The following is a 14,946-nucleotide window of genomic DNA, read 5'->3' on the forward strand; positions in this document are numbered from 1 at the left end:
CCTAATTGGCTTCATTACACGGTCTCCTCTCCACCAATCAGCTGGTGTGTGGTCTGGTGCAATATGGCATCCATTGTGTCATCCAGGTGGATGCTGCACACTGGTGGTGGATGAGGAGATTTCCCCTTATAATATGTAAAGCGCTTTGAGTATCCAGAAAAAGCGCTATATAAACATTCCACAACCTGCCATTTTGGCAGACTGGCTTCAATAATACCTGTTTTTAGACTAACAAGAAAGATTTGAGTTCTGAAAATTGCAGGATGTTTTTTATAACACAGAAATAATACAAAACCTCTTATATGTCGAAAGAATCAGCACATTTTTATTTCTCGGTTCATGACCCCTTTAAAAAAGGGCACTAGAGAGAAGTCCAGGTGAAGCAGTTTGTCCAGTTATTTTAGTTTTTTGGGGAGTCTATCATTGTGTCACATCAATGCGGTGGTGAACTCTGGGTAATATTTAGCTCCAATCAGAGGGGAGCCGAGGAGTGTGTACGTGCCTTGCATGAGGTCATACTTTATTTTTAGCACGGTGTGTAATGCTTCTGCTGGCAGGGGTTGCTCTGCCTGTGAGCGCACAAACCCACTTACTGTTTCATTCAGCCATTAAGCAGCATGCTGCAGTGACTCTGCCATCAGACGTTCCTCTTGTCTTTCTGGTCCGTTCTGTTTGCTTTTTCAGTCTAATATTGTTCTTTCCGAGCAGCAAGAGCTTGCTTGATTAATGGATTTGTTGAGCAAGTCTATTAATCTCATAAAGGCTGAATGAATTGATCAAAGTGCAGTAGAGTATATATTCAAATAGAGTAATATTACAACAATTTGAAATAGCTGTTATCTATTGTAAAATGTTTTAAAAAGTCATTTATTCATGTGATGCAATGCTGCATTATCAGCATCCCTGCTCCAGTATTTAGTGAACTTTCAGAAATCGTTCAAATATGCTGATTTAAGACTTTCAATTGGGTCATATTATATAAAGTCAAATATGGGGTTTTAAGAATCAAAATAATTACACACCTTTAAATGATTTTTAGACTTTTTGCTGTGCAAAACAGAATTAGAAAAATGTTCAGCATAACAATAGTTCATATACTGAAAATACTACATTTAATTACATACTCTAACTCTGTTTAAATAATAAAAGTTGACTTAACTTATCCTTCATTCATTCATTCATTCATTCATTCATTCATTCATTCATTCATTCATTCATTCGTTCGTTCGTTTGATCATTCATTTTCCTTCAGCTCAGTCCCTTATTTATCAGGGGTCACCACAGTGGAATATACTGACAACTATTCTGGCTATTATGTTTTACGCAGCGGATGCCCTTCCAGCCACAACCCAGTACTGGGAAACACTCATAGACCTCACATTCACAAAAACACACACTCATGCACTACAAGGTCAATTTAGCTCATCCAATTCACCTATAGATCATGTCTTTGGACTGTGGGGGAAACCGGAGCACCCGGAGGAAACCCACGCCAACACGGGGAGAACATGCAAACTTCACACAGAAATGCCAACTGACCCAGCTGGCTTAGCAATGCTTTATCAATTTGTGAGCAATGATTTTCAAATTATTTTTTTTTTTTTTGCATAATCACTTATGCTTTTACAGATTACAGTGTACAAATATACAAGCACAGATTAATTTTCACATAAATGTATCTGTGCCCCTCAATGACAAACAATGGAACATTATACCACCATTTCTTTTTCACTGAAGTTATTTCAAACATTAAAATATACACCTTCTTGCATTTAATATGCTTTCAATGTGCATACACTTTTGTAAATTTAGTTTGATGTGGACGCAAAATGGGACATTTTGTGTTTGACCCATATATATATATATATATATGTATATATATATATATATATATATATATATATATATATATATATATATATATATATATATATATATATATATATATATATATATATATATATTATATATATATATTTCACAAAAAACAAATAGTATACAAAAAACATTTACCTTCATCTCTATGATAGTCTGAAGTGCTTTAGTTTTTCCAGGGTCTGGGTGAAGCTGGTTTCTCCGATGAAGCTCCTGTGGGAAATGAATAATGTTAGTAACACAATGACTTAAATTAAAAATTAAAATTAAATTAAAAATCTAAAATTAAAATTAAATTAAAAATCAATAATCATGTTTAGTGGAAACATTAGTTCTTGTAGTGTAAAGTCAAAAAAATTTGTAACCTTGAACAGGACCAGATTAACCAAAGACCATTATGGGCACAGGCCCAGGGGCAAGTGCACACTTAGGGCCCCTGCAAGGGGGGGAAAAGATTGATTTTAGAGTGTCTATTTAGGCTACGTTAAAAAAATCCTTCCTCATTCTTCTTTTTCCCCATTACAGGTAAGATTGGAAATACATTTATTTTTATAGAAAATAAATATTTTTGTTTAAAAATGAAAATAATGAAGTCACAAGTGGCTTGTGGGTATTTAATAAGGTTTAACCTATTTCATATGTGTATAAACAGCATCTAAATAGTTATATTAAATATTCTATAAGCAGTTATTTTCTACCTGGTGTTGAATGTTAATGACATCTTAATATAACTTACTTGTATTTACAACAAATACCCTTTAATATATATATATATATATATATATATATATATATATATATATATATATATATATATATATATATATATATATATATATATATATATATATATATATATATATTAGTACTGCTTCAGTGAACTTGAACAAGTATACTAAAAACCATTAATTTGCACTAATTTTATTCATATTTTTTTATCAAAGTGTGCTTTAAATAAATGCTTTATAAATAAGTAAACTATTTGTAAAGATTGATATAATAATTTTATTAAAAAATATTTTCTTATTCTTATTTTTTTATTCAACTATAGAGGTGCGGTCGGGTAGGGGGCCCAAGAAGACAATGAGCCCAGGGGCCTCTGAATTCTTAATCCATGCCTGCCCTGAAGTAATCCACAAAAATTGCGACATTAGATGGAAATCTCCCTTCTGAAAATCATATTGTGTATTCTGATCTTTGTTACTATTTCACATTTCAATAGTTTTAATCTTACTCTCTCTGAGTTCCTAATGAATTATGTGTGTCAATCTCAGGCACTGAACTACACAGACTTATACTACAGATTTAAAAAACATACATTAAAAAAAACTGAACTGTACAATAACCTGTCTCTATTTCACATTCAACTTGTTTTTATTATTTTCCCTCTGACGTTTTGCACATTTTTATGCACATTTCTGCCTTTTCATATTTTATATGTAAACATGCTATTTACATAACTCACTGTGCACCTTTTGTTAATAATTAGAATATAATTATATATATATATATATATATATATATATATATATATATATATATATATATATATATTGCACCATGCTGTATTTTCAGTCATCTGCATTACACTGGTCTCTTCCCTTCTACCTCATACCTTGTCATAAAGCTTAATGCATATGCAGATTTTATATTTATTTACATGCAATGTTTTTTGCACCCCTGGTTAGATGTTATTGGTGTATCAGTAGCTATGTTTCCATTCAAAGATGTAAACTAAATTCATGCGCAAACTTCCTAATTATCTGTTGCCAAATTTTAAATGTAAAAATGAAATTTACCGCGGTAGGAGATGCTGCGTGAATCTTTTCTTTATTTAATAAATGACTCGCGCCTCAAGACAAATGCCAACACGCAATGAACATAAGGTTATTATATAATTAATAATATAATAACACTAATGCTGAAATGGTTACGGCGTTTTGGAATGGCCAAAACAACATTTCAGATGTTTTACAGTGTGCTCAGCCTGCTGGTTTGTCCATTCACACACATTTTTATCATCACATGATTATAACAAAATCACATGACTTTTTTAATGCGCATACTGGAATTTGTTATAAATTATTGGTAATAAATATTTCCATCATAGTTTATGCCCATCTTTTCTTTTATCTCTTTAAATAAAAACTTTATCCTACTCATTTATGCGCATACATTTTTTATGTGCAGATCCAAAATGCGCATCAAAATAGGTGGATGGAAACATGGCTAGCGGCTCTGTATTTGTACTGTGCACAATGACAATACTGTTGAATCTGATCTAATCTAATCTAACTCGTGTGTTTGTAGCAGTGCTGGCACAGATCTCCTCTTGGGTCCAGATGATTCAGAGACCATATGCTGTTATTGTCTTGGTTGACTCTAACTATCTGTTTGACTATTAAGATGGCAAACCACTTAACCTCAGATTGTTCCACAGAGACTGTGCGTGAGTTATTGCATTTCTCTGCCTCCAAAATCGTTCTTTGGGTCTGTTCATGCTTGAAAACAATTATTCGTGCAGTTGGTCATCCAAAAGGAGCCCACTGTAATGGCTAAATGGCTAAGTTAAACAAATCATTTCTTCAAATAAACCAAAATATTCCAAACAAAAACATGAGTTGCAGGATTTAATGTCATTTAAAGAGTTGCAGCACAAGTTTTTAGACAAACCATTTTTTCATTCTCATTGTAACATAAAAAGCAGACAAAATCACAGAGAATCAAAGATGACAATGATGTTGAAAGAAAGAAGTGGACAATGTTTATGTTGTAAAACTATAAGCTTACTTCAATAGCAATAATGTACAGTATAGAACTTCAATGTCTGCTTTTAAAGTCAGCAAATCTTTGTCACTATTGGGATGAAATATCTGAAAATATACACTACCTGACAAAAGTCTTGTCTTTGATATCAGGTGTATGAGCAACAAATATTAACTTGACTTCCTGTTGATCATTTGAAAAAGTGGCAGAAGGTCAATTTTTCTGACGAATCATTCAAAAGACCTATTAGAACTCGCATGGACCCAAGATTCTCACAGAAATTTGTCAAGTTTGGGGAAGGAATAATCATGGTTTGGGGTTACATTTAGTATGGGGGTGTGCGAGAGATCTGCAGAGTGGATGGCAACATCAACAGCCTAAGGTATCAAGACATTTGTGCTGCCCATTACAGTACAAACCACAGGAGAGGGCAAATTCTTCAGCAGGATAGCGCTCCTTCTCATACTTCAGCCTCCACATCAAAGTTCCTGAAAGCAAAGAAGGTCAAGGTGCTCCAGGATTGGCCAGCCCAGTCACCAGACATAAACATTATTGAGCATGTCTGGGGTAAGATGAAGGAGGAGGCATTGAAGGTGAATCTAAAGAATCTTGATGAACTCTGGGAGTCCTGCCAGAACACTTTCTTTGACATTCCAGATGACTTTCATATGCAATATTAGTTCTTTTTCCACTGCAGCATGACTTTATATTCTATACTGCACATTATTTCTGTTAAGTTAAAAGACTTTTATCTAAGCAAAGTCAGACCTGTCTGTCCTAGTTAAATAATTCAAAATCAAGGCATGATCATATTTTATTTTGGTAAAATAAGCGTAATCTAGAGGCCTTTGCCTTTCATATAAGCCACTTCTGATACCAAATGATCAACTAGAAGTCAAGTTATTATTTGTTGTTCCTAAAACTTGGACAGGCGACAAGACTTTTGTCAGGTAGTGTATATCATGGCTTCTGAAACAAACAAGCCAAAATAAATGCAGGGAAGGTCTAGATTTTTCTTTTATTATGTAAAACTGACTGCAAGATTGTGGTTTGCTATTGGTAGATCTCATTCATTGACAGATAGATCCCATCCTCAAGCTAGTGAACACCAATCAGAGGACAAATGGCATTGAAGAGGGAAGGTAAATTATTTAGAAAACAAATACTATAATATTTCATTCCAAAATAAAGCTCAATTTATACTTCTGTGTTGAGTGAAGTCTGTATCGTATGTCATAGCCTATGCCATGGCCTAGTGGTTCACAACCATGATAAAGTTTGTCATTTTAACAAAAGCGAGTTGTGTTTATTTATTAATACAATGCAGATTATACCCTGTTATTTTACATTTGATTTTCGAATTTCTGTACCTCAATAGTGACTCCATTTGAACATTAAAGCACTGTTTATTAAATTATGATCTTTGTTTTGTTGTCGTCTGTGCATTTTTTTAAATTGATATAAAGACGTAATATTTTATTTATATGCACTCCCCTACAAAATCCCAATCAATCTAAAATTAAGATTTTTTCCCCTAAATAGTCATTTTCTGAAAATATATTCATATCGCAATATAAATTGCAGAAAAAACGAAATATTGCAATGTCAGTTTTTCCAATATCGTGCAGCCCTACAATGTAAAAAAAATATCTCTAAATTAGCAGTTTTCTGTATTTTGTGCTTAATGGTTTTAATTTTTTCCCTTTTTATTTATTAAATTGCATTATGATCTTACTTCCACCAACTTTTAAACTTGAGAAGTTAAAAAAGTGACTTTTATTATCATTTTAATAGTTTAAATTGATACATTTTCTGGGTTGGTGTTTTATCTTATGCTACAAAAACTTTGTGATAAGCTGGCAGTAAATTTTCTGTTATTTTACAGATTTATTTATCCACATTTTATTTCTTAAGGTTATTGCACACTGAATCCAAAATGTTCGTCCGTTATTTTTGCACGTTAAAAAATTTATTTGACCTCACGTTGTGTGAATCGTATTGAAACACTTCCTCCAAAAAATGTATCCATCATTAAAAAACTGAACCAGGTTAGATTTTTTGGGGCTTTTCGCAGCCAAAAAGTGCTTTGAGAGGTGTTTTGACAGTTAAGAGTCACCGTAAAAGCGAAAAGCTAAATACTTTGTTAAATAATAAAATTTTTTTAATAATTTGTCAAATAATAATACTATGTTATTATTTGAGCTATAGATAACTTTATGACAAACACAGTGCAAAATATAAGACAGAATGTGGCGGACAGTTGAGAACCCCAATATGTTGGACTGAGTGACTGGCGCACCCAGGGGTGTCGTCACTAGGCCCCATTTACTGGGGCATGTAAACACCAGTGCCCCAGTAAAGGTACCTTTAAGGTACGATTTACTTTATATGCAAGTGTATTTATTGAGAGTGGTTATTCCAAATGAAGACGTAATTCTCTATGTGCAACCGAACCAACGCTGGTAAAAGCAAAGTAGTTTAATCAAAAAGAAAACTGACGCATGCATGCTGAAAACCATACTTGTGTGCCTCACACTCCTCATGCACTGCTCTATGGCAAGCTCCTAGTTTGAATCCTGGTACATACACGCCGAAAAAGTATGCACTGCTCATGCTTAGTGAAACCGGCGTAACAGCCTTTTATTCAAAGGTGTTGGCAGTTGGCACTTAGTGAGTTTTGCAAGTTGACAAAACTAAAGTTTAAATAATATGATGGTGATCTTACTTAGACTATAAGCACGGCCCCTGATAGATTTCTTTTGTATGAGGCAAAAGGGAGGGATGATGATAAAACTCGGCCATGTGTCTAAGACAACAGATGATTCTATAAAACATCTTTTTTTGTATTCTATATAATTTAATTCTAATGAAATTAATATTCATGCAAAAGATTTCTAAAATGATCTTAGAATATCACTGCAGTTTAGAAATCATTTCTGTTATTTTTTTAGAATAATGAATGTATAATAATAACAACATTAATAATACTTTTATTTGTTTATAATAAATATTTTTGTATTAAAATAACTATATATATATATATATATGCTACAGTAGAGCTTTATGTCTAGCAATGCCCCTGGGCGCATCTCTCCCCTGCTGCTGCTTGGTATGTGTGTGTCCATACATTTGAGATACAGCCCATATACATTATATTAGAAAGCATGGTTCTCTTTCGGTCTGTTGCTTCAACACGTCAACGTGACAACCATCTATTATAATGTCTATAGGTACTGCCAGTCTGTTCAGAATTTGTTTACGTACGTGTTTGAATAGGGAAACATTAAGTTTTCTAAAACTACTGGTCAAGCTTACAATTAAATTCCATATTACGAATAACCAATACAATTAAACAACAACTGTCTATTTAGTTTCATTTCTAAATGTTCCTATTACATAAAATCTGCAGAAACTCACGCCGGGTCCGAGTCCCTCCCCTGGAAAAATGTCATTCTAAAGTGATCGCTGATTGGCTCCTGTACTAGAAGGCGGGCTATATTCCCCATATAGCGATCGCTGATTGACTCCTCTACTGGAAGGCGGGGCTTCATTCGCCATTTTGAGAGTTACACTTTTCCCCTTTCAAAAGTATACGAGTGAAATGTCTTGTGTATTCTATGGTCTTTGTTAATACACATCAGACTCAGTGTGCAAGGTTTGTTTACGTGATGAATTTTTGGCATATGAATACGTAAAAAAATCATGAAAATTTCGGACTTCAGTATGCAAAGACTTTTAGACATTATATTATTCCAAAGTACTAAAATGTCAATGAAAGTCACTTTGTTCAACTTTAGACATTACATTTACATTTAGCACATGCTTTTATCCAAAGCGACTTACAAATGAGGACAAGGAAGCAATTTACACAACTATAAGAGTAACAATGAATAAGTGCTGTAGGCAAGTTTCAGGTATGTAAAGAACGTGTAAGAAGCAAAACATTAGTAATTTTAATTTTTTTTGTGTAGTTAGTGGAGGAGTCAGAGAGGAAATTGCATATTAGTAAGGAAAGTGGAGACTAAATAGTTGAGTTTTTAGTCGTTTTATGAAGACAGCGAGTGACTCTGCCGTTCTGATGCAGTTAGGGAGTTCATTCCACCAACTGGGCAGATTGAGCGCGAGAGTACGGGAAAGTGATTTCTTCCCTCTTTGGGATGGAACCAGGAGGCAACGTTCATTCACAGAACGCAAGTTTCTGCAGGGCCTATAAATCTGCAGAAGTGAGAGCAGATATGAAGGAGCACAGCCAGAAATTGCTTTGTAAGCAAACATCAGAGCTTTGAATTTGATTCGAGCAGCAACTGGCAGCCAGTGCAAACGGATGAGTAGCGGAGTCAACTTTAGAGTTGAATTTTCCCCTCAAATTAAGAATGAAAAAAGTTTAAAGTATATTGACACCTCATTTAGGAGAGAAAGAGGCATAAACCAGTAAAAACAATGCTCAACAATCACAAAATAAAGTGAAAAAACACTTGCACCCCAGCCCTTGTGCCTGCCCACACAGCTACCAAACTGACTAATGACAGATGTTGCATTCCGTGTTGTCTTGATGCACTCGACGCAAAACAAGATTGCCTTAAAAATGCAATATTTGATCTCACACTAACTATTTATCATTAATTCATTTACTTGTCGGCTTAGTCCCTTTATTAATCCAGGGTCGCCACAGCGGAATGAACCGACAACTTATCCAGCACATTTTTACGCAGCGGATGCCCTTCCAGCCACAACTCATCTGTGGGAAACATCCACTCACACATTCACATACACACTCATACACTACGGACAATTTAGCCTACCCAATTCACCTGTGTCTGCATGTCTTTGGACTGTGGGGGAAACCCACGCGAACATAGGGAGAACATGCAAACTCTACACAGAAACGCCAACTGAGCCGAGGATCGAACCAGCGACCCAGCGACCTTCTTGCTGTGAAGCGACAGCACTACCTACTGCGCCACTGCGTTGCCTCACACTAACCAGTATGGTCCAAAATCCTCTTTCAACCCAAATCATTAGCATTGTAAGTGAATACCTCTCTGAGATGGATGTTCTCCTTCTCTTTTTGGTCCAGGATGACCTCCAGGTGTCCGAGCTGAGCTTCAGCTTCAGCGATTCGTCGGGCTCGCTCTTGCTCCTCCTCATCTGATGCCCGTCCTGAAGCTGGAGGAAGACCTTTACTCTGCAGCATCTCCAGCAGCTTCTTGATGGACTCGTCTCTGGCTCCCAGCGTCTGTTTCTGGGTCTCGATGCGCAGCTCCATCTCCTCCAGGGTTTTTCTTAGAAGGAACAGCTCTTTGGCCTGTCGGTCGTGTTCAGCCTGAAGCCTGCGGAAGTTTTCTTCGGTCAGCTCGATGGTGGTAAAGTGGTCTCCTCCGCCGGCCCGCGAGCTGCTCTCCTGCTGGAGGAGATGGTTGAGGTCTCGCTGGGTCCTCAGCTCGTCCTGCAGAGCCTGGATGGTCAGCTGGAGGTGCTGGAGATGGAAACAGAGCAGGGGTCAACATGATGGGATCAGGGAGCTTCTTTTTTTAGATAATGAGCAGAAGGTATCCTTAACCAGACCCATTCAGAACAGGTTTTGAGATCAGAAAAGTCAGGTTGGATTTAGTGAAATGACCCCACTGTGGTGTTTAAATCTATAATTCTGTCTCGACCAGGATCAACGCAAGCTTTCACATCTTTTTATGCACATTTTTTTTGCCTTTTTTCTAGTCCAAATATCTGAAAAGTTGAATATTTTGGGGTATTGCTATGGAATAAACTCCCAGTGGATATTAAAAGTATTACAAAAGTGGTCAGCTTTAGTTTCAAATTAAAAAGTGGAATAGTATGTTGATATATTTTACAGTATGTTTTAATTTTTATTTGTGATCGTATTTGTATTTGTTTTTATAATGTAGTGTCAGTGTACATGTTACCGGAAGTAGCATAATCTTCACATCAAAGTACTTTACTTTATTGGGTTTATCCTTGATGAATTACTTGTAATCACTTACAGCATTTTTTGGCAAATAGAAAGAAAGAAAGAAAGAAAGAAAGAAAAAGAAAGAAAGAAAGAAAGAAAGAAAGAAAGAAAGAAAGAAAGAAAGAAAGAAAGAAAGAAAGAAAAAGAAATTTTTATAAAAAAAAATTTTTTTAAATAAAATTGAAAATCGAAAATCTACATATGCAACGTCAAAGAAATCCTGGACACTTAACCCTCATCTGATGCTACGGATGACAACTTAATGGAAATTATCTAACAGCTTGGACTAAACTATAGTTATTCTGTGTTTCCTGATGTGCGTATAATGGGGTGGGGGGATGGAGAATATATATGGGGTTATATCTGTTAAAAGTATTTTGTTATCTGATTGTAAAAATTGTATATTCTCACTTTCGGAAATAAAAAACTGAATTACAAAAATAAAAAAATCTTAAATCTTGTTTTCAGAAATAATATGTAAAAATCAAGAAGTATTTTCTGGACAATTAAAAATTATTGCATTGTTTACAAAAGTAATAAGTCAGAATTAGTTGATTTTTCCTCAAAACACTATCAAAATAATACACTAATGTGTTAGGTAAAATAATATAGTTTTCATTTTAAAATAAGATTACTTTGCGTACCCCATTGGCAGACTATTTTGCTTATTTTAAGAAAACGCTCTTAAAAAACAATCTCTCTGATTACCATAGAGTGTGATGCATTTGATTTTCAAAGTAAGTAGTGGTACTTTTTACAAGTGCTGTTATTGTTAACTAAAACCAAACTATTTTTGGTAATTGAAATTAAGCTGATATGACTGTAAAGTTTTAAATGAGTTATAAATAGAAACTGCAAATGTTGAAATGAACTGGTAGAAATTGCTAAGGGACCTCTATTAATTATTCTAATCTTATCAGAGCAAATTAAATAAAAAAAAAATTCAAATTAAATTTCAAATATTATTTAATAATATTAAATTTACAAATATAAAATTTTAGGGAAAATTATATCTTTAAATTTATCATAAATCATAGAAAATCTGGCACAAAAAAAGAGAACAGTTCGAACTAAAACTTGAAATAAATATTATAAGCAAAATGAAACTTATAACCCCTGCTCATAATTTTGGAATATCCAGACCAATACACTAAGCATTAATTAAAAATAGGAAATAATATATAAACAATATAAGAACTAACAAAACAAACAATATAATGTTGTGTTGAACCTGGTTTACATACAGATTAGTTCATTTTTGCATTCACATAAATGAGAACAGTATGGAAGCTACATGACATTTGTTTTTAGCAATATCTGTACATACATCTTGAAGAGACCACATAAAATCCTCAGATTTTCTGGATTTACTGTATATATTATGGTTTTTAGCAGAATGTTAATATTTGATTTATTATAATAAGGTCTTAAAACCATTGTTTAGTCAGAAAAGGACAGTTTCTCAGAGCGAAAAATGTTTTCATTTGTTATAATTGACAATAAATCCATCAAATAGGGATTTTTATAAAACTCTTCTGAAGTGAAACTGGTAATGTGTTGTCTAAAAATGAACTATAATCTCAAAATCGAGTATCTTTTAGTTATTTTATGCAAAGAAATTACAAGATTTTTATCTTAAATTTAGGCGAAATATCACTAGTCATTTACAGAATTAAATCTAACTAACATTTTACCCCAACACAAAACAATAAGCAGTAAATTCAGATAAACAGAGCATTTTGCAGTGGTCTCTTCTTTTATATATATATATTTCTCATAAAAAATCCAAAAGAGTCAATTGTCAGGAAAACCACAGTGAGGTCTATTCCAGTTGAGGAAATGGGAAACAATCAGGTTTCTCGAGAGAAAACACAAACTGATAACTTCTAAAATAAGGTTAATGACCAAAAAAACTGTGCTAGAAATAGTCTGAAGATAATGGGGTTTTCTAGTCTATTTGGCACATGAAGAGCCTTGGGCAGAACCACAGAGAATATGAGCTCAGAAAATCCAAAACGCGTCTCAGAAAATGTAGATCAGCACAAACAGACACACAAATCTCTTCAGTATCACACGCATGCTTTCGGTCAGGAGTTTATAGGGAAAAACAACAATTTAAGGCCCAGTTAACCCTTAATCTTAGCTTATCTGGAAGAAACATGGAGGATAAGGGAAAATGTTCCTTATTGAGGTTGTTTTTATGCAGATCTGATCCATTCATCACTGTAAAAGCGATGGTGGGCTCAGATCAGCAGCTAGAGATGCACTGATATCAGTATTTTAGCTGATAATAGTAGAGACAGAAAGTCTGCCAAAGTAATCTAGGATGTTTTGTCTATTTTTTCATTCATTTTCTTTTTGGCTTGGTCCCTTTGTTTTGTCTATTTTTCAAAATCGTTTTTTACGAATATCATGAGACATAAGGCATCAAAAATAAAAGAGAATAAAATTAAAAAGAAAGAGAGAAAACAGATTGAATTACAATTTTAAATAAATTAGAATAATGAAAACAGCTGTCAAAATTAGCTTGCAATATAGGGCAAAACAAACCTATTTTAAAAAATTGTTAATTAAGTGTAAAAATGTTTATATTTGATAGTGGTTATATAATTATAACAACACATTTGGTACTGAGAAGATAGAAAGACAATTGCTATTTGATAAAATAAAATCTGATATGCTTCTAATCTGCAATTAATCTATGTAATCACTTAAAATGATTTCAATAAAAAAAAAAAGATTCAAATGAGATTAAAAAAAATAATTATTCTGATAAAATACGCTTTCTATATTATCCCCATCTGAATACTATTTGATGCAATAATCACAATTACTAATAAAATGGAACAGTTTAAATTAAAAAACATATATTAAATAAAACAAATTAGATAATATATGCTTCTTATCTGGATTTCATCAGATCAATGCAATAATATAAAACTATTTAAGCTAAATAAATAAATATATAGAATAAAAAATTTGTCAAAACCATAATAACAACAAAATTAAAAAATACAAAAAAACTTAAAATATTTTTAGCATCTGCTTCTATTATCAATTTTTTCTTAATAATTTTATTGCAGTAATTGAGATTACTATATTAAAATGAAATATATTCTTCTAAAATAGACTTAAACAGGTGCCAATAATACAATAATTTGAAACGGTTTTTATAAAAAAAAATTAAGCAAAATTAAAACAAGACAATAACAATAATTATAATAAGTAGATATAATAAATATTAACAGAATATGCTCATATTATCAATATTTTTTGATAAGTTATAAAATGCAACAATTAAAAATACTATTCAAATTGAACAGTTGTAATAAACAGAAAAATAAAATAAAATAATATTGAAAAATGAAATTAAAAGCTGTTTTAAATAAAGAATTTAAATAAAATAAGTTAAATAAAATAATAATAAAAATAAGTGAAATTAAAATACAAAAAACTACTGAAAATACTAGTAATATATATATATATATATATATATATATATATATATATATATATATATATATATATATATATATATATAAAATAATAATAATAATAATAATTTTAAAATAATAATTACAATAAATAGATATAATTAATATTAACAGCATCCGCTTTTGTTAATAATAATTTTAATAATACATGTTGTGAAGAGCAATAATTTAAATAACTATTAAAATTGAACAGTTGTATCTGAATTAAATTAAATTAAATTAAAATTAAATAAAACTAACTAACCAATTAACATCAAAATTAATTAAAAAATAAATTGAAATAATAAAATAAAATACATTTTTTAAAAATTAACTAAAAAGTAAAAATGTAAGAAAATAAGTTAAAATAAAATAATATTAATAAGAATAATAAGAATAATTATGATTATTGTTATTATTATTATTATAAAATACTAATAAAATAAAATAAAACACAAAATACTACTGAAAATACTAACAACACTGATATAATTATAATTTTTTTAATAATTACATAAATAGATATAATTAATATAAACAGCATCTGCTTCTGTTATTAATATTTTTGCTAATAAATGTTATAAAATGCAATAATTAAAATTACTATTAAAATTGAACATTTGTAAATAAAACATAAATAAACAAAAAAATAAATAATTTTTAAAGTTGCTATAACTGAAAATTAAATAAAGTTAAAATAAAATAATAAAAATAAATTACATTTAATTTACATTAAAAATATAATAAAACAACTATCTAACTAACATCAAATTAAAAATAAAATAAAATAAAATAAAATAAAATAAAATAAAATTAAATTAAATTAAATTAAATTAAATTAAATTAAATTAAATTAAATTAAAT

At 31.7% G+C, this 14,946-nt stretch overlaps 1 protein-coding gene across 17 annotated transcripts in view; it reads right to left on the bottom strand.

The window, feature by feature from the left end:
* erc2 (ELKS/RAB6-interacting/CAST family member 2) overlaps nt 1-14,946 on the bottom strand; it is a 118,780-nt gene that overhangs the window by 58,457 nt on the left and 45,377 nt on the right. For all 17 annotated transcript variants that reach the window (XM_087274164.1, XM_087274156.1, XM_087274162.1 and 14 more), the window contains 2 exons: nt 9,680-10,117; nt 2,014-2,088 (listed from right to left, as the gene is read on the bottom strand). In XM_087274164.1, the coding sequence (XP_087130290.1) occupies nt 2,014-2,088; nt 9,680-10,117 (513 nt within the window). The remainder of the gene's footprint in view (nt 1-2,013; nt 2,089-9,679; nt 10,118-14,946) is intronic.

The sequence above is a fragment of the Danio rerio genome, chromosome 11, assembly GCF_052040795.2.
Source record: "Danio rerio strain M-AB ecotype USA chromosome 11, GRCz13ab, whole genome shotgun sequence".
Lineage (NCBI taxonomy): Eukaryota > Metazoa > Chordata > Actinopteri > Cypriniformes > Danionidae > Danio > Danio rerio.